This window comes from Bombina bombina, chromosome 5 (assembly GCF_027579735.1).
Source record: "Bombina bombina isolate aBomBom1 chromosome 5, aBomBom1.pri, whole genome shotgun sequence".
In the NCBI taxonomy this organism is placed as follows: domain Eukaryota; kingdom Metazoa; phylum Chordata; class Amphibia; order Anura; family Bombinatoridae; genus Bombina; species Bombina bombina.
Window position 1 is genome coordinate 1,029,286,484 of NC_069503.1, and position 21,788 is coordinate 1,029,308,271.

At 40.8% G+C, this 21,788-nt stretch overlaps 1 protein-coding gene across 1 annotated transcript in view; it reads left to right on the forward strand.

Moving 5' to 3' along the window:
* Nucleotides 1-21,788, forward strand: part of PKHD1L1 (PKHD1 like 1) — a 224,355-nt gene that overhangs the window by 188,363 nt on the left and 14,204 nt on the right. The window contains exons 77-78 of the mRNA XM_053715928.1: nt 3,331-3,487; nt 5,650-5,871. Of these exons, the coding sequence (XP_053571903.1) occupies nt 3,331-3,487; nt 5,650-5,849 (357 nt within the window). The 3' untranslated portion in view covers nt 5,850-5,871. The remainder of the gene's footprint in view (nt 1-3,330; nt 3,488-5,649; nt 5,872-21,788) is intronic.

The window sequence follows — 21,788 nt, forward strand, 5'->3', positions numbered from 1 at the left end:
AATACGAAAATGTGATATCTCTCCTACCTTTTGGTCTGACCACTCAGCAGTTATGCTGCATTTCAACTGGCCAGAACATTAATCAAACCCATTCCACTGGAGACTTGATGACTCCTTATTAGGATCCGTAGATACCATCACTAAACTTAACAATACACTAGAAGAATACTTCCGTATTAATACACCATCTGTCCCTAATCAATTAAATTAAAATCATAAATGCTTCCTCAGAGGAGAACTTATCAAATTGAAGGCCCAGATGAAACAAGCACAAAGAAAAACATATGATGAATTAACCACTAAGCTTGCCAATGTGGACTTTCAACTCAAACATTCCCCTTCAGACCCCTTCTTCTTATTCGAATTATCAAACATCAGAAAAGCCCTAGATGACCATTTGCAAATAGAATACAATGCCCTTCACTGTAAATCTAAAAGTCTATTCCACTACGAGAGCAATAGAGCAGATAAATACCTTCCAAGGAGCTTAAAGAAACAGAAACTTAAAGCACATATATATGAGCTATGTCCTCCACTTAAACCTGCATTACATAATACCCCCGATACCCTCCAAGCGTTCCATGACTATTACACGGAACTATATAATATAGATACATCAACTGCACCCCATGAGAAACAACATAAACTGGACAAATTCATCCAAAACTGCCCTCTTCCCACCCTTACAAGCGATCAATTAGCGAAACTGAACTCCCCTATCACCATACCAGAAGTAATACAAGCCATAAAATCACTAAAACAAGGAAAAAGCCTGGGCCCCGATGGCTTTACTGCAAAGTATTATCGTACGTTCCAAGCCACTCTCGCCCCAAATCTTACGACAATATTTAATGAAATTGTTAATGGAGCATGTTTCCCTCCCTCCATGTTTGAGGCACACGTGGTTGTTCTGCCAAAGCCCGGCAAACCACCGACAACTCCATCTAACTTTCGCTCTATATCACTTTTGAATATTGACATTAAATTATACGCTAAAATTATCACAACCCGTCTCAACAAAGTTATCCCAGACTTGATTCACACTAATCAAGTTGGTTTTACACCTCATCGCGAGGTGAGGGATAACACCACTAAGATCATAAACATTATCGAATATGCTAGCCAACACAACATCCCTTCTATAGTATTATCCATGGACACTGAAAAACCTTTCGACCGCTTAAGCTGGTCATTCCTTTCACAGACTTTAAAGAGATTTGGATTTGATAAAAACTTTATTCATAATATGTTCGCCCTTTATAATCGGCCTACAGCCAGAGTATTTTAATAAAAAAAAATATTGTAGGGATCCCTCCTAAACCCTACTACCTCCCTGATCCCTCACAAACTGCTCTCTAACCCTCCCCCTTCAAACTAGTAGCAGCCATATTAGGTAATGACAGTTGTCTGACAGTACTATTTCTTTTATTTATTTTTTTATTATTTATTGCATTTAAAAAATTATGTTGTGTAGCGATCCCCACCTCACCTGTTTCGATAGCGTTGCAGCCCATTCCTCCCCTCACCCGTTTTTGTAGCGTATTGCCCATCCCTCGCCCTCCCTCAGCAAATATTTTTTCTGTAATACAGTGAAAGCCTCCCCTTCCTCCCCCTCCTGTGATGCACCACCCACAGCATCCCCACAAGCCAATAAAGACAGTGACACAGAGTGGATTGGCGATCTGCCTTCATATAAAGGAAGTAAACAGGGTCGGATTGGGCCACCGGGATACCAGGAAAAATCCCGGTGGGCCGGGCCTGTATGTCAGTTGTCACAAACACAGACTGGCCTGCTTTATATCACATGCTTTATGACAGCTGCTGGCGGCTGAGAGCGCTGCTCCCGTTTCCTGGTTGAGCGCTCAGGCTTCCCGCTTCAGTGTTAGTCTAGACTCTTCCTGCAAGTTTTATTGTGACTGACTATGAGTCCGAAATTCACCCTTGGTGTCGCAACTCGCAATGCAGGGGGCACAGACAGCAGCGAGCTGTTTCTGGTGGTGCAGAGTTGATATCCGTGCGTCCGGCGTGGGTAAACTGCAACTGATGAGCAGGTGCATGCTGTTCACAGTCATCACTGAAGTTTTCCTCCGTGGCGCCGATTACTTCTGTTCTTTCGTGGGGTGTCCAGTAGTATACAGTGTCCGTGTGTGTTAAGAAGTGTATTTGCGTGGAATTCAGGAAGACGAGATCCTGCGTGGGATGCTTATGAATAAATACTGGTTCTTGGGTACATTATATAGTGTAGTATTACTACACTGTATAATGTACCTAAGAACCAGTATTTATTCATAAGCAGTAGCACCCCACACAGGATCTCATCTTCCTGAATTCCACGCAAATACACTTCTTAACACACACGGACACTTTATACTACTGGACACCCCATAAAGGAACAGAAGTAATCAGCATGTTGGAATCTGCCTATAAGCACAATTTCTGAGCTGTTTAGCTATTTGGGGTTTATAAGCATAGAAATAGAATTTCTTTTTTGTTTTGTGTTTGTTTTTTCTCCCTAAATTGTGTTTCCAACAATTTAGGGAGAAAAAAACAAACACAAAACAAAACATAAATTCTATTTCTATGCTTATAACCCCAAATAACATGTGGTTACCATGATGTAAACTTAATAAGAGGCTGAGTTCTACAGGCTGCTGTGCTAGGCATAAGCACTGGACATTTACGTTTTGTAGCTTATGCATGGGTATTTTGTATTTTATGTATTGTTTGTTCATTCAAATCTGCCAATCTCTAGCAGTTTTTTATACAATGGGAACAGGGCCGAAACAGGCGGCGTGGCTGGGCTGGAGGGGGCGGGGCTGGGCCAGTCTATACAAATTTCCAGGGCCGGTCTGATTTCCCAGTCCGGCCCTGCATGTAAAGGCAAATACCTTCTGCCTCTGACTGCAGTCTTCACTGTCAGCAGTGACCGCAGTATGAGCCAGAAGGTTGGACCTTATTGACGTAGGCACTATGTCAACAAGGTATGCTGGGCAAAGTACTCTGTGACGTAGTACCTACGTCTAAGTGGCTTTAGGGGTTAAAGACTGGATTTTTTTTAATTTGCATCTCCAATACTCTCACAGTATGAGCAGTTTAGCATAATGTTTAATCTTTTAGCATTGAATAGGTTGTGTAAGTAAATAACTTTATTATTCCACTGCTTAATGGTAGTTTAAAAAATAAGGTATGTGTAGTCAGGGGATTGTATACCATGGATTTCCTAATTCATTACTGTTTGTTTTAAAATTAGACTTAGCAGAGTGAAATGGGGATCTATGTTTCTTGTGTGACAAGACATTAATATTTCTTGTTTTTATACTTTCTTTTAAGGGAAATTGTGTCTCTGTAAGCACAAGTGCGTTGTCACTGACAGCTAAACTTAAAGATGCCAACAACAACATTCTGAACAGTGGACTTGAAGGAAATACAACTATTTTATTTGTTGGTTGTTGGGCCAACTATACAGACCTTGTTCTAAAACTTCCAGGTAAATATTTCACATATAAACTGTTATTTATATCTATTATCAAATGTTAAATATCAGTATAATAAAATATTATCCCGCCCGAACATAATTTACCATATTTATTTGTCCTGCAGGAATACATTCTTATGCTAGACAGTCAAATACCATGTAGTACACAAAATAGCTTAGGCTCTCCCTAGAATTTATACATTTATTTTCATTGCACATTTAGCAGATCTAAAGCTATTTTTTCCTTTCATAATCAGTCAGTGGCTGCCTGGCTTGTCAGCTATGAAAATTTTTCTAAGCTAAATAGAACACAATATCTATATAGGCCTAGAATACAAGTGGAGCACAAAAATGTTAACATTGCTCAAACACAATTGTTCATATTAAAAGTTCAAAGTAATTTTTCATCACTCGAGCGATAGTCTATTGTGTGCTACCTTCTGCATGTCAGATAGTGTGGGTTCGTTAAATCCCTCTCATAATAGACTTTTTGTGGTAAAATTCATGTTGGATAACGTTTGAGTGCTAAGTAAATGTAGTTCTTTATTTTATTCTGTTCAATACTATTTTAATTAAACTTAAAGGGACAGTAAACTATTTATTTTTTTGCTACAATTGTGCAGCATGTACACTATTAGTTACTTCAATGATATGCACACCTTCTAAAAAATAAAGATATATTTATTTAAATTGTCCACAAAGTCCTGTGTTAATATCCCTAAACTCTCCTTTCTGGTTCTGCATTTTTTAAAAGCCCTGTTACAGGGATGTTCTTCAATCACAATCTCCTTGATTGCGCCGTTAGCGCTCCTGATCTGAACAAAGCAGCCGAAAGCCCCATAAGCTATCTCCTAAACAGATGCCAGATTAAAGTTTTGGTCATAAAAAACTGCGCTAGGGAGCTGTTTGGTATCAAAGTCTTTCTTGATGAACAAAAACATTTCCAATTCACATATAGAATGGAATGGGAATACAAACAGGCTAGTGCAATATTCTTGATAAAATAATTTAATTAAAAATATGCAATATGTTTCTAAGCATACAAGCATGATTAATTACAAAATATTAATTGTCCATTTCACTTGATCTTTTAAAACAATATCCATTGTTTTTAATAATTAATTTGGGAATTTAAAAATTATGTATTAATTATGTATGTGTGTGTATGTCTGTGTGTGTGTGTATATATATATATATATATATATATATATATATATATATACACACTGTTCCAACTTCATGCACTCGCTCCTACATCCTCTTATTTGCCCTGGTGTCTCCTCTTGAATTTATTCTTATACAAATTTCTCAATGATGAGGGCACTCACAGGACTTAAAGGGACACTAAACCCAATTTTTTTCTTTCGTTATTCAGATAGAGCATGCAATTTTAAGCAACTTTCTAATTTACTCCTATTATTAATTTTTCTTTGTTCACTTGCTATCTTTATTTGAAAAAGAAGGCATCTAGGCTTCTTTTTTGTTCAGGACTCTGGACAGCACTTTTTCATTGGTGGATGAATTTATCCAGCAATCAGCAAGAATAACCCAGGTTATTCACCAAAAATGGGCCGGCATCTAAACTTATATTCTTGCATTTAAAATAAAGATACCAAGAGAATGAAGAAAATTTGATAATAGGAGTAAATTAGAAAGTTGCTTAAAATTGCATGCTCTATCTGAATCACAAAAGAAAAAATTTGGGTTTAGTGTCCCTTTAAAGTTTCAATGTTAAAAACTCGGCGTCTAAACCGTCATTGAAAAAAACTGCAGTGAACAAGGGCTGAGACTTGGCCCGAAACATGTTTGGCTGTTTGTTCTAAACCTCGTTGCAGGCCTGCAATTGGATTTTGTATTTTTACGTGTTTTTACATGTTATCTATATGACTTTTAAACGTTTTTCCAATAAAGTTTTGTTTTTTTTAATTTTTCTTTTGCCTTTTTCTGGAGCTGCAGGATTACAGAGTGTGATATATATATATATATATATATATATATACATACAGTATATATATATATATATATATATATATGTAATAAATAACTAAACACAAACACACGCACATATGTGCAGTATATATATATATAATAATATATAGGTTTGGCTTTTTAACTTCAAGTATTCATTGTATTCTATAATTTGATCATTGAATGAAATTAATTATTTATTGTAGGTAACAACTACAAACTTGAAATGGTGTTGAACAATGTGTATGCACAAACAAAATCCTTCAGTGCTAAAGATACCAGTATTAATACGTCAACTGCAACATCTACTAGTCACAGCACATCTTCAGCCACCCGAGTTCCTCTCTGGACATGTATGGTGCTTATCTTGACTGCAATGAGCATGATTTTGATAACAGAGATTTAGCTTTAAGGATGGTGTATTTATGGTAAGTGTTATTGCTTATTTCCATGTTGGAATAATTTACAATTAATGTATGTTTTATTTTTAATAATGTCAAAAAACAAACAAATGTGGCTACCTTAAAGGGACACTGACACATAGATTTAAGAAGTTATCTGTAATGGTCTAATATTTATCATTGTCCTGTTTATATGATTAGACAGTAATTTCAACAATTTGTATTATTTTGAAATAAAAATATGATAGTTAGGTCTCCAAATAATTGAGTTTTTATTCTTCTCTTATGTTTGACAGAGCATGTCCACAAAACAATGCAATGAAAAAGAAAATGCTATGGTTCATTTCCACTTTCAGCTTCTGGGTTTTGTTATTTTACAACAGTTTTATTTTAAGACAGTTCCCAATAGCTATCATTCTAATCCATTAGAGTTTATTACAATTTTTTTTATCATATCATATTTTTATAAAGTGTCCACAGTGATATGATATCAGGAGCATTGTTTTTGAACAATAAATGTGTAGAGCCCATTAGGTAGAGTTATCATCTGATGCACATCATATTTATTTGAAGTGAGCTACAGGAAAGGGGGGCTTATGAGATTATATTTAAAATAAATTACAGGGGAATAGATGAAAGAAAATGTGAATGATCTGAGGCAAGGGGATCTGAGAATAGAACAAAGCAGGTTATATGAATCACTGAACATGCCTTAAGAAAGCACTTAAAACTAGAAAGTTTGAGGCCTGTCTTAGAGTGAAGCAAGAAGAAGTGAGTCTTGGATAATATAAAGGTGGTAAATGTGAGAGTATTTGCTGACAAAGATAGAGTATAAGAGGGTTTTCTCCAACATTGGTGTGTCCGGTCCACGGCATCATCCTTACTTGTGGGATATCGCTTCCCCAACAGGAAATGGCAAAGAGTCCCAGCAAAGCTGGCCATATAGTCCCTCCTAGGCTCCGCCCACCCCAGTCATTCTCTTTGCCGTTGCACAGGCAACATCTCCACGGAGATGGTTAAGAGTTTTTTGGTGTTTAAATGTAGTTTTTTATTCTTCTATCAAGTGTTTGTTATTTTAAAATAGTGCTGGTATGTACTATTTACTCTGAAACAGAAAAGGATGAAGATTTCTGTTTGTGAGAGGAAGATGATTTTAGCAGACAGTAACTAAAATCGATTGCTGTTTCCACATAGGACTGTTGAGATGAAGTAACTTCAGTTGGGGGAAACAGTTAGCAGACTTTTCTGCTTAAGGTATGACTAGCCATATTTCTAACAAGACCATGTAATGCTGGAAGGCTGTCATTTCCCCTCATGGGGACCGGTAAGCCATTTTCTTAGTCAAACAAACAGAATAAAGGGCTTAATATGGGCTATAAAACTGGTAGACACTTTTATAGGCTAAATCGATTGCTTTATTTGGGCATTTTATTCATGTTTAGTCTGATATTTCACATTTATAAACTTGGGGAACGTTTATTAAACGTCAGGCACTATGTTAGACACCTTTTCCAGTCAGGGGGCCTTCCTAGTTGTAGGCAGAGCCTAATTTTCGCGCCATTACTGCGCAGTTGTTTTTTGAGAGCAGGACATGCAGATGCATGTGTGAGGATCTGAAAGTTGCTGGAAAAGTTTCTAGAAGGCATCACTTGGTATCGTATTCCCCTCTGGGCTTGGTTGGGTCTCAGCAAAGGCTATAGCTGGGACTGTATAGGGGTTAAATTTGAAAACGGCTCCGGTTCCGTTATTTTAAGGGTTAAAGTTCTGAAAATTGGTGTGCAATACTCTTAATGCTTTAAGACACTGTGGTGAAATTTTGGTAATTTTTGAACAATTCCTTCATACGTTTTCACATATTCAGTAATAAAGTGTTTTCTGTTTAAAATTTAAAGAGACACTAACAGTTTTGTTTTAAAACATTTTGTGCTTTATTGACAAGCTTAAGCCTGTTTAACATGTCTGTGCCTTCGGATAAGCTATGTTCTATATGTATGAAAGCCAATGTGTCTCCCCATTTAAATTTGTGTGATAATTGTGCCATAGCGTCCAAACAAAGTAAGGACAGTACTGCCACAGATAATGAAATTGCCCAAGATGATTCCTCAGATGAGGGGAGTAAACATGATACTACATCATCCCCTACTGTGTCTACACCAGTTTTGCCCACGCAGGAGGCCCCTAGTACATCTAGCGCGCCAATGCTTATTACCATGCAACAATTAACGGCTGTAATGGATAACTCCATAGCAAATATTTTATCCAAAATGCATACATATCAGAGAAAGCGCGATTGCTCTGTTTTAAACACTGAAGAGCAGGGCGCTGATGATAATTGTTCTGTCATACCCTCACACCAATCTGAAGTGGCCATGAGGGAGGTTTTGTCAGATGGGGAAATTTCAGATTCAGGAAAAATTTCTCAACAAGCTGAACCTGATGTTGTGACATTTAAATTTAAATTAGAACATCTCCGCACACTGCTTAAGGAGGTGTTATCTACTCTGGATGATTGTGACAACTTGGTTATTCCAGAGAAATTATGCAAGATGGACAAGTTCCTAGAGGTTCCGGTGCACCCCGACGCTTTTCCTATACCCAAGCGGGTGGCGGACATAGTGAATAAGGAGTGGGATAAGCCCGGCATACCTTTTGTTCCCCCCCCTATATTTAAGAAATTATTTCCTATGGTCGACCCCAGAAAGGACTTATGACAGACAGTCCCTAAGGTCGAGGGGGCAGTTTCTACTCTAAACAAACGCACTACTATTCCTATCGAGGATAGTTGTGCTTTCAAAGATCCTATGGATAAAAAATTGGAGGGTTTGCTTAAAAAGATTTTTGTACAGCAAGGTTACCTTCTACAACCCATTTCGTGCATTGTTCCTGTCACTACAGCAGCGTGGTTCTGGTTTGAGGAACTAGAAAATTCGCTTAGTAGAGAGACTCCATATGAGGAGGTTATGGACAGAGTTCACGCACTTAAGTTGGCTTTTATTTTAGATGCCGCTTTGCAATTAGCTAGATTAGCGGCGAAAAATTCAGGGTTTGCAATCGTGGCGCGCAGAGCGCTTTGGCTAAAGTCTTGGTCAGCGGATGTGTCATCCAAGACAAAATTGCTTAACATCCCTTTCAAAGGTAAAACTCTATTTGGACCACAATTGAAAGAGATTATTTCAGACATCACTGGGGGAAAGGGCCACACCCTTCCACAAGATAGGCCTTTCAAGGCCAAGAATAAGTCTAATTTTCGTTCCTTTCACAATTTCAGGAACGGACCGGCCTCTAATTCTGCATCCTCTAAGCAAGAGGGTAATGCCTCACAACCCAAACCAGCCTGGAAACCGATGCAAGGCTGGAACAAGGGTAAGCAGGCCAAGAAGCCTGCTGCTGCTAACAAAACAGCATGAAGGAGTAGCCCCCGATCCGGGACCGGATCTAGTAGGGGGCAGACTCTCTCTCTTTGCTCAGGCTTGGACAAGAGATGTTCAGGATCCCTGGGCGCTAGAAATAGTTTCTCAGGGTTATCTCCTGGAATTCAGGGAACTACCCCCAAGGGGAAGGTTCCACATATCTCACTTATCCTCAAACCAAATAAAGAGACAGGCGTTCTTACATTGTGTAGAAGACCTGTTAAAGATGGGAGTGATACACCCAGTTCCAATAAAGGAACAGGGAATGGGATTTTATTCCAATCTGTTCGTAGTTCCCAAAAAAGAGGGAACTTTCAGACCAATTTTGGATTTGAAGATCCTAAACAAATTTCTCAGGGTACCATCGTTCAAGATGGAAACCATTCGAACGATTCTACCCACTATCCAGGAAGGTCAATTTATGACTACCGTGGATCTAAAGGATGCGTACCTACATATTCCTATCCACAAAGAACATCATCAGTTCCTAAGGTTCGCCTTTCTGGACAAACATTTCCAGTTTGTGGCCCTCCCATTCGGGTTAGCCACTGCTCCAAGGATTTTCACAAAGGTACTAGGTTCCCTTCTAGCGGTTCTAAGACCGAGGGGAATTGCAGTAGTACCTTACTTGGACGACATTCTAATACAAGCGTCGTCCCTATCAAAGGCAAAGGCTCATACAGACATTGTTCTGGCCTTTCTCAGATCACACGGATGGAAGGTGAACATAGAAAAGAGTTCTCTGTCTCCGTCAACAAGAGTTCCCTTCTTGGGAACAATAATAGATTCCTTAGAAATGAGGATTTTTCTGACAGAGGTCAGAAAGTCAAAACTTCTAAGCACTTGTCAAGTTCTTCATTCTGTTCCACGTCCTTCCATAGCGCAGTGCATCGAAGTAGTAGGTTTGATGGTTGCAGCAATGGACATAGTTCCTTTTGCACAAATTCATCTAAGACCATTACAACTGTGCATGCTCAAACAGTGGAATGGGGACTATACAGACTTGTCTCCAATGATTCAAGTAGATCAGAAGACCAGAGATTCACTCCGTTGGTGGCTGACCCTGGACCATCTGTCCCAGGGAATGAGCTTCCGCAGACCAGAGTGGGTCATTGTCACGACCGACGCCAGTCTAGTGGGCTGGGGCGCGGTCTGGGAATCCCTGAAAGCTCAGGGTCTATGGTCTCGGGAAGAGTCTCTTCTCCCGATAAACATTCTGGAACTGAGAGCGATATTCAATGCTCTCAGGGCTTGGCCTCAACTAGCAAAGGCCAGATTCATAAGGTTCCAATCAGACAACATGACGACCGTTGCGTATATCAATCATCAGGGGGAACAAGGAGTTCCCTGGCGATGAAAGAAGTGACCAAAATAATTCAATGGGCGGAGGATCACTCCTGCCACCTGTCTGCGATCCACATCCCAGGTGTGGAAAACTGGGAGGCGGATTTTCTGAGTCGTCAGACATTCCATCCGGGGGAGTGGGAACTCCATCCGGAGATCTTTGCCCAAATAACTCAATTATGGGGCATTCCAGACATGGATCTGATGGCGTCTCGTCAGAACTTCAAGGTTCCTTGCTACGGGTCCAGATCCAGGGATCCCAAGGCGACTCTAGTAGATGCACTAGTAGCACCTTGGACCTTCAACCTAGCTTATGTATTTCCACCATTTCCTCTCATTCCCAGGCTGGTAGCCAGGATCAATCAGGAGAGGGCCTCGGTGATCTTGATAGCTCCTGCGTGGCCACGCAGGACTTGGTATGCAGACCTGGTGAATATGTCATCGGTTCCACCATGGAAGCTACCTTTGAGACAGGACCTTCTTGTTCAGGGTCCATTCGAACATCCAAATCTGGTCTCCCTCCAGCTGACGGCTTGGAGATTGAAAGCTTGATTCTATCGAAGCTTGGGTTTTCAGATTCTGTGATAGATACTCTGGTTCAGGCCAGAAAACCGGTAACTAGAAAGATTTACCATAAAATATGGAAAAGATATATCTGTTGGTGTGAATCCAAAGGATTCCCATGGAATAAGATAAAAATTCCTAAGATTCTCTCCTTTCTACAAGAAGGTTTGGAGAAAGGATTATCTGCAAGTTCTCTAAAGGGACAGATCTCTGCTTTATCTGTCTTACTACACAAAAGACTGGCAGCTGTGCCAGATGTTCAAGCATTTGTTCAGGCTCTGGTTAGGGTCAAGCCTGTTTACAGACCTTTGACTCCTCCCTGGAGTCTAAATCTAGTTCTTTCAGTTCTTCAAGGGGTTCCGTTTGAACCTTTACATTCATAGATATTAAGTTACTATCTTGGAAAGTTTTGTTTTTGGTTGCAATTTCTTCTGCTAGAAGAGTTTCAGAGTTATCTGCTCTGCAGTGTTCTCCGACCTATCTGGTGTTCCATGCAGATAAGGTGGTTTTGCGTACTAAGCCTGGTTTTCTTCCAAAGGTTGTTTCTAACAAAAATATTAACCAGGAGATAGTTGTACCTTCTTTATGTCCGAATCCAGTTTCAAAGAAGGAACGTTTGTTACACAATTTGGACGTAGTCCGTGCTCTAAAATTCTATTTAGAGGCTACAAAAGATTTCAGACAAACATCTTCTTTGTTTGTTGTTTATTCTGGTAAAAGGAGAGGTCAAAAAGCGACTTCTACCTCTCTTTCCTTTTGGCTTAAAAGCATCATCCGATTGGCTTATGAGACTGCCGGACGGCAGCCTCCTGAAAGAATCACAGCTCACTCCACTAGGGCTGTGGCTTCCACATGGGCCTTCAAGAACGAGGCTTCTGTTGACCAGATATGTAAGACAGCGACTTGGTCTTCACTGCACACTTTTGCCAAATTTTACAAATTTGATACTTTTGCTTCTTCGGAGGCTATTTTTGGGAGAAAGGTTTTGCAAGCCGTGGTGCCTTCCGTTTAGGTAACCTGATTTGCTCCCTCCCTTCATCCGGGTCCTAAAGCTTTGGTATTGGTTCCCACAAGTAAGGATGATGCCGTGGACCGGACACACCAATGTTGGAGAAAACAGAATTTATGCTTACCTGATAAATTACTTTCTCCAACGGTGTGTCCGGTCCACGGCCCGCCCTGGTTTTTTAATCAGGTCTGATGAATTATTTTCTCTAACTACAGTCACCACGGTACCATATGGTTTCTCCTATATATTCCCTCCTGTCCGTCGGTCGAATGACTGGGGTGGGCGGAGCCTAGGAGGGACTATATGGCCAGCTTTGCTGGGACTCTTTGCCATTTCCTGTTGGGGAAGAGATATCCCACAAGTAAGGATGATGCCGTGGACCGGACACACCGTTGGAGAAAGTAATTTATCAGGTAAGCATAAATTCTGTTTTTCTTTCCAAAGGCAGGGAGAGTCCACAACTTCATTCATTATTGTTGGGAATATCAACACCTGGCAACCAGGAGGAGGCAAAGACACCCCAGCCAAAGGCTATAAATATCCCTCCCACTTCCCCTATCCCCCCAGTCATTCTTTGCCTTTCTTCACTATAGGAGAATGGCAGAGAAGTGTTAGAAGAAAATTGTAGTCCATTAATGGGCATGTTCCCTTCAAGTGTGGACAGGGGTGTTTGAGTAACCATGTAATCCTCTCAGTGAGAGTTGTGGTGAACGCTGGCTCTAGATGTTGCAGGGAATGATCTCTGACCACTAGCTAGACTTAAAGCTATCACCTCCTGAGAAATCAGTGTTAACTTTTACACTGTTTTCTCCTTATCTTCAGGTCCCTGTCAGATGTGTTTGGTGAGACTGTCAGACCTTGAGGTGCTGTGCTTGATCCACAGCTTTGATTCTGGAGGGTAAGTCCTTTATATATTTCTTTGAGGAATTATGTCTAGTAGAGCTGAAAATTCCCTGAGGTTATGGGGACATTTAAATAGTTCACAGTGTGATACTTTATTCTCTTCCGGATATGGGGACATTTAATACCTTTGATAATATGAGGTTATTTACTGAGCAGTTGGGGCCAATCTTTGTGTGCTGCTTAGCTCCTTGCCAACCGGAGCAGTTGTGTAAGGGTTTTATGGGCTAATTAAGAACATTGACAGACAATGCAGGACAGTTTGGGAAAATCTCCCATTGGGGCCTTTTTTACCACTACGCAGCTGATATAGAGCTTTGTGCGGTTTCTCTCCTAGTTGGGGAAGACCATGTGACAGGGCGCAGTTTTTTCTCTGAAGCTGGTCGGAAGTGTGTTCCTGCGTAGCGATCAACATAACGAGTTTGCTGCAGGCATTAGGAGAGATCCTGACTTCATTCTGGACACGCTTGTCTAGCTAGGAGGTAGTGAGTACCTCAACGAAGGCTGAGGGTAGAGGTGCCACGCTAAGTGTTAAATTTATTTTTGGCTAATTTTGAGACCTTATATCTGCTATGGAGGGCTCTGATATTTTCCCTTCAGAGGGTTCTTTTTTAGCGATCACTGTGACAAATGCATGTTTATATTGTGAGGAGACTATAGTTTGCCCGCCTGCACAATTCTGTTCTGTCTGCTTATGTTCTGTGTTAAAGACCAAGATGGGGTCTAAATCTAGTTTATCCCCTGGAACTTTTATTTGCTCTGAGCCTTCTACCTCTCAGGACTCCGTTGTCCATGAGATGCCTATTCTGCATTTGAAGTCCGGTTTTAACCCTATGATACAGGCATACATTTATCTCCGGCTGGAGGTAATTTTTTACCTGCAGACTTTACTTCACAGCTTCAGTCTGCGGTATCAGCCGCATTAAATTTGCCTATCTCTGGAAAACGTAAGAGAAAGGTAAAGCATAGTTCCACTGACTTGGGGATTAACACCTCTCTTCAGTCTGACTTGGTTAGCTTGTCTCACCTTTCTGAGGATGATGTAACCTCGATTGCATCTGAAGGTGAGCTTTTTGAGTCAGAACTATCTGAAATTAAATCCCCTACTCCTGAGGAACCACATTTTAGGTTTAAGGTTGAACACCTCCACTTTCCTTTGAATTAGGTATTTTACTACCCTAGAGGTCCCAGAAGTTAAGCTTCTGATGAGCCTATTATCCCTAAATAAGATAGGGATTATGAGGAGAAGAAGGTTCCTGAAACCTTCCCAGTACCTGTACAAATGGCGAAAATTATCTCTAGAGAGTGGGAAAAGATTGGAACTCCTTTTTCCCCTTCTTCTACCCTTAAGAAGCTGTTTCCAGTCCCTAAATCACATTTAGAGTTATTGAACTCTATCCCTAAGGTGGACGGGGCCATTTCTACTCTTGCCAAGCGTACTACTATCCCTCTGGAGGATAGCTCCTCTTTCAGAGATCCCATGGACAGAACGTTGGAAGGCTATCTCAGAAAAATCTTTTAACATATGGGCCTCTTATTTCAGTCAGCAGCTTCTGTGTCAGCAGTCGTAAGTGCTGCTACCTACTGGTGTGATTTGTTCTAAGAACTAATTGAAGTTGAATCCCCATTGGAGGATATACAGGATAGGATTAAGGCTCTCAAGATAGCCAACTACTTTATTTGTGATGCTAATAGGCAAATTGTCTGTCTGAATACTAAGCCTTCAGGTTTTGCCGCATAGAGCTCTTTGGTTAAAGTCTTGGTCAGCAGATATGGTTTCTAAGACTAGACTTCTTTCTTTACCATTCAAGGGGAAGATTTAGTTTGGGCCAGGCCTGGACTCCATCATCTCCACTGTTATAGGAGGGAAGGGTGCTTTCCTTCCCCAGGACAAGAAGGCGAGAACTAAGGGTTGACAATCCTCCAATTTTTGTTCCTTTTGCTCAGACAAGATACAGCAGACTCAGTCCTCTTCCAAACCTGAACAGCCCAAGTACTTGGAAGCCCAACCAGTCTTGGAACAAATCCAAGCAGACCAAGAAGACTACAGATAACAAATCTGCATGAAGGGCTGGCCCCCGATCCGTGACTGGATCAAGTAGGGGGCAGACTGTCCTTTTTCCTAGAGGCTTGGGTCCAAGACGTTCAGGATCCCTGGGTATTAGACGTAGTCTCCCAGGGTTACAAGATAGGGTTCAAATCTCACCCTCCCAAGGTGCAGATTTCTTCTCTCAAGATTATCCACAAGACCAGAGAATCAGATAGGGGTCAGGGGTTTTACTCAAACCTCTTTGCAGTTCCCAAAAAGAAGGGAACTTATTGCCCTATTCTAGACTTAAAATGTCTCAACAAATTTCTCAGGGTTGCCTCTTTCAAAATGGAGACAATCAGGTGCATCCTTCCCTTGATACAGAAGGGACAGTTCATGACCACTATCAACTTAAAGGATGCATACCTCCATGTCCTGATCCACAAGGATCATTTTCAGTTTCTGAGATTCGCATTTCTGGACCAACATTTCCAGTTTATAGCCTTGCCGTTTGGCTTAGCTACTGCTCCCAGAATTTTCACAAAGGTTTAGGGAGCTCTCCTAGCTGTGGCCAGGGTATAGCTGTAGACCCGTACCTGGATGATATCTTGGTTCAAGTGCCATATTTTCTTTTAGCAAGATATCAGACGGAGTCTCTTCTGTGTCTTCTCCGAACTCACGGATGGAATATAAATCTAGAAAAGATTATTCTGTTTCCCAGTACCAGGGTTGTTTTTCTCTGAACTATCATAGACTCTGTATCTATAAAGATCTTTCTGACAGATCAGAGATGCCCCAAGCTGGTGGCAGCATGTCTATCCCTTCAGACCATGATAAATCCTTTGTTGGCTCAGTGCATGAAGGTTATTGGTCTCATGGTGTCCTCCATGGACATTATTCCTTTTGCTTGATTCCATCTCAGACCTCTACAACTATGCATGTTGAGGCAGTGGAACGGAGATCACACAAACCTGTTTTAACAGATTCTTCTGGACAATCTGACGAGATAATCTCTCTCTTGGTGGCTCTGTTAAGATCACTTGGCCCTAGGCACATGCTTTTTGAGACCATCCTGGGAGATTGTGCCTATGGACGCAAGATTTTCAGGCTGGGGCACAGTCTGGGGTCCCAAGAGGGCGCAGGGGACATGGTGCAGAGAAGAATCAGCTCTTCCAATCAATATCTTGAAACTTCGGGCAATTTACAATGCTCTAAGGGCATGGCCCCTGCTCTGTTCTGCCCGGTATATAAGATTCCAATCAGGCAATAATATAACCTTGGTGGCTTACATCAACCACCAGGGAGGAACAAAAAGTTCCCTTGCAATGATATAGGTGTCTTGAATCCTTCAATGGGCGGGAATCTCACAACTGTCTTCTTTCCACCATTCACATCCCGGGGGTGGACAAGTGGGAAGCGTACTTCCTCAGCAGACAATACTTTCACCCGGGGGAGTGGGCTCTCCACCCCGAGGTGTTCTCAGAGATAACTCTCAGATGGGGGGTTCCAGAGATAGACCTCATGGCTTCTCGTCTCAATACCAAGCTACCCGGATAAGGGTCGAGATCGGGGTATCCTCAAACTGAGTTGGTAGACGCATTAGTGGTTTCATGGAGGTTCAATCTCATATATCTTTTTCCTACATTGGCCTATCTTCTTCGAGTGGTGGCTCGCATCAAGCAGGAGCAGGCACCAGTGATCCTAATAGCTCTTTCGTGGCCATGAAGGACTTGGTTCACAAAGGGGGGGGACCACTACACTACAGAAAAAATATTTGTTTTAATTATTTTTTAAATGGGTTTATAGGTACTGACAGGTAAGGGGGGGAGGGTTAGAGAGCTGTTTGAGGGGGGGGGGATCAGGGAGGTTAGAGGGTTAGGGGGATACTACACTGTAAAAAAATAAAGAGATAGAGGGATAGAGATAGTAGGATAGAAAAGAGGGATAGGGATAGAGATAGAGGGATAGGGGTAGGTGGATATAGATAGATGGATAGAGATAGAGGGATAGGGATAGAGGGATGAGGATAGAGAGATTGGAATAGAGACATACGGATAGAGATAGATGGATAGGGGGATAGGGATAGAAGGATAGATGGATAGGGATAGAGGGATAGAAATAGAGGAATAGGGATAGAGGGATAGAGATAGAGGGATAGGGGGATAGGGATAGAGGGATAGATGGATAGGGATAGAGGGATAAAGATAGAGGGATAGAGATAGAGGGATAGGGATAGAGGGATAGGGATAGATATATTTAATTACTTAAACATTCTGGCTCATGTACACCGGCTTTAACATGAGTATTGAATAAATAGCTGATGACATCTGAGCAAAAAAGGAAAGTTCTGGTTCAGTGAGGTGGATCTGGGTGTTATCTGTCAACCAATTATACTTAAACCAACAGAACTTAATTGCGGAGTCTAGGGATAATGTGTGACTGAAAAGTGAAGGGAACCTTAAGAGAGCTTTGTGGCACCCCAACAGAGAGTAATATATCTGCAGAGGATATGCTGAATATATGGTAGGAAAGATAGGAAGAGAACAATAAAATGGATTCATTGGATGTAAAGGATTAGAGTGTTTAGGGGAGAAAATGGTGGTCAGTGTTGTCAAAGGCAACAGAAAGACTGAGTAGAGAAAAAACATAATTTATGTAAGAATTTACCTGATAAATTAATTTCTTTCATATTGGCAAGAATCCATGAGCTAGTGACGTATGGGGATATACATTCCTACCAGGAGGGGCAAAGTTTCCCAAACCTCAAAATGCCTATAAATACACCCCCACCACACCCACAATTCAGTTTAACGAATAGCCGAGCAGTGGGGTGATAAAATCATAACCACCATAAAAAGGGTGGGTCTCATGGACTCTTGCTAATATGAAAGAAATTAATTTATCAGGTAAATTCTTACATAAATTATGTTTTCTTTCATGTAATTGGCAAGAGTCCATGAGCTAGTGACGTATGGGATAGCAAATACCCAAGATGTGGCACTCCACGCAAGAGTCACTAGAGAGGGAGAGAAAAAATAAAGACAGCTAATTCTGATGAAAAATTAATCCACAACCCAAATCAAAAGTTTTAATCTTATAATGAAAAAAACTGAAATCATAAGCAGAAGAATCAAACTGAAACAGCTGCCTGAAGTACTTTTCTACCAAAAACTGCTTCTGAAGAAGAAAAAAACATCAAAATGGTAGAATTTAGTAAAAGTATGCAAAGAAGATCAAGTTGCTGCTTTGCAAATCTGATCAACAGAAGCTTCATTCCTAAAAGCCCAGGAAGTAGAAACTGACCTAGTAGAATGAGCCGTAATCCTCTGAGGCGGGGATTTACCCGACTCCAAATAAGCATGATAAATCAAAAGCTTTAACCAAGATGCCAAAGAAATGGCAGAAGCCTTCTGACCTTTCCTAGAACCAGAAAAGATAACAAATAGACTAGAAGTCTTTCTGAAATCTTTAGTAGCTTCAATATAATATTTCAAAGCTCTTACCAAAGAATGTAAAGATCTCTCCAGAGAATTCTTAGGATTAGGACACAATGAAGGGACAACAATTTCTCTATTAATGTTGTTGGAATTCACAACTTTAGGTAAAAATTTAAATGAAGTCCGCAAGACCGCCTTATCCTGATGAAAAACCAGAAAAGGAGACTCACAAGAAAGAGCAGATAATTCAGAAACTCTTCTAGCAGAAGAGATGTCCAAAAGGAACAATACTTTCCAAGAAAGTAATTTAATGTCCAGAGAATGCATAGGCTCAAATGGAGGAGCCTGTAAAGCTTTCAAAACCAAATTAAGACTCCAAGGAGGAGAGATTGACTTAATGACAGGCTTGATACGAACCAAAGCCTGTACAAAACAATGAATATCAGGAAAATTAGCAATTTTTCTGTGAAACAGAACAGAAAGACCAGCGATTTGTCCTTTCAAGGAACTTGCAGTCAAACCCTTATCTAAACCATCCTGAAGAAACTGTAAAATTCTAGGAATTCTAAAAGAATGCCAAGAGAATTTATGAGAAGAACACCATGAAATGTAAGTCTTCCAAACTCGGTAATAAATCTTTCTAAACACAGATTTACAAGCCTGCAACATAGTATTAATCACTGAGTCAGAGAAACCTCTATGACTAAGCACTAAGCGTTCAATTTCCATACCTTCAAATTTAATGATTTGAGATCCTGATGGAAAAATGGAACTTGAGATAGAAAGTCTGGCCTTAACGGAAGTGGCCAAGGTTGGCAACTGGACATCCGAACAAGATCCGCATACCAAAACCTGTGTGGCCATGCTGGAGCCACCAGCAGTACAAACGAACGCTCCATTATGATTTTGGAAATCACTCTTGGAAGAAGAACTAGAGGCAGAAAGATATAAGCAGGTTGATAACTCCAAGGAAGTGTCAATGCATCCACTGCTTCCGCCTGAGGATCCCTGGACCTGGACAGATACCTGGGAAGTTTCCTGTTTAGATGAGAAGCCATCAGATCTATTTCTGGAAGCCCCCACATCTGAACAATCTGAAAAAACACATCTGGGTGAAGAGACCACTCTCCCGGATGTAAAGTCTTGCGACTGAGATAATCCGCTTCCCAATTGTCTATACCTGGGATATGGACCGCAGAAATTAGACAGGAGCTGGATTCCGCCCAAGCAAGTATCTGAGATACTTCTTTCATAGCTTGAGGACTGTGAGTCCCACCTTGATGATTGACATAAGCCACGGTTGTGACAATGTCTGTCTGAAAACAAATAAACGGTTCTCTCTTCAGAAGAGGCCAAAACTGAAGAGCTCTGAAAATCGCACGGAGTTCCAAAATATTGATTGGTAATCTCGCCTCTTGAGATTTAAAAACCCCTGCACTGTCAGAGATCCCCAGACAGCTCCCCAACCTGAAAGACTCGCATCTGTTGTGATCACAGTCCAGGTTGGACGAACAAAAGAGGCCCCTTGAACTAAACGATGGTGATCTAACCACCAAGTCAGAGATAGTCGAACATTGGGATTTAAGGATATTAATTGTGATATCCTTGTATAATCCCTGCATACAAAGCTGAAGAGGTCTCATGTTAAAATGAGCAAAGGGGATCGCGTCCGATGCTGCAGTCATGAGACCTAAAACCTCTATGCACATAGCTACTGAAGGGAATGATTGAAACTGAAGGTTCCGACAAGCTTCAACCAATTTCAGAGATCTCTTGTCTGTTAGAGACAAAGTCATGGATACTGAATCTATTTGGAAACCTAAAAAGGTTACCCTTGTCTGAGGAGTCAAAGATCTTTTTGGTAAATTGATCCTCCAACCATGTTTTTGAAGAAACAACACTAGTTGATTCGTGTGAGATTCTGCAGAACGTAAAGACTGAGCAAGTACCATGATATCGTCCAAATAAGGAAACACCACAATACCCTGCTCTCTGATTACAGAGAGTAGGGCACCGAGAACCTTTGAAAAGATCCTTGGAGCTGTCGCTAGGCCAAAAGGAAGAGCAACAAATTGGTAATGCTTGTCTAGAAAAGAGAATCTCAGGAACTGATGGTGATCTGGATGAATCGGAATATGAAGATATGCATCCTATAAGTCTATTGTGGACATATAATGCCCTTGCTGAACAAAAGTCAGAATAGTCCTTATAGTCACCATTTTGAATGTTGGTATTCTTACATAACGATTCAAAATTTTTAGATCCAGAACTGGTCTGAAAGAATTCTCCTTCTTTGGGACAATGAACAGATTTGAATAAAACCCCAGACCCCATTCCTGAACAGGAACTGGCACAATTACCCCAGATACCTCCAGGTCTGAAACACACTTCAGGAAAGCCTGAGCCTTTTCTGGGTTCACTGGAATGCGTGAGAGAAAGAAACTTCTCACAGGCGGTCTTACTTTGAAACCTATTCTGTACCCTTGAGAAATAATGTTCTGAGTCCAATGATTTTGGATTGAATTGATCCAAACATCCTTGAAGAATTTTAGTCTGCCCCCTACCAGCTGAGCTGGAATGAGGGCCGCACCTTCATGCGGACTTGGGGGCTGATTTAGATCTTTTAAATGGCTTAGATTTATTTCAGACTGAAGAAGGCTTCCAATTGGAAACCGTTCCCTTAGGGTAAGGATCAGGTTTCTGTTCCTTATTTTGTCGAAAGGAATGAAAACGGTTAGCAGCCTTAAATTTACCCTTAGATTATTTATCCTGAGGCAAAAAAGCTCCCTTCCCCCAGTGACAGTTTAAATAATTGAATCCAACTGAAAACCAAATAATTTATTACTTTGGAAAGTGAGAGATAGCAACGTTGATTTAGAAGTCATATCAGAATTCCAAGATTTAAGCCATAAAGCTCTTCTAGCTAATATAGCTAAAGACATATATCTGACATCAATTCTGATGATATCAAAAATGGCATAACAAATGAAATTATTAGCATGTTGAATTAACTTAATGCTATACACATTATGATCTGATACTTGTTGCGCTAGGGTTTCCAACCAAAAAGTTGAAGCAGCTGCAACATCAGCCATAGAAATAGCAGGCCTATGAAGATGACCTGGACATAAATAAGCCTTCCTTAGATAAGATTCAAGTTTCCTATCTAAAGGATCTTTAAAAGAAGTACTATCTGCCGTAGGAATAGTAGTACGTTTAGCAAGAGTAGAGATGGCCCCATCAACTTTGGG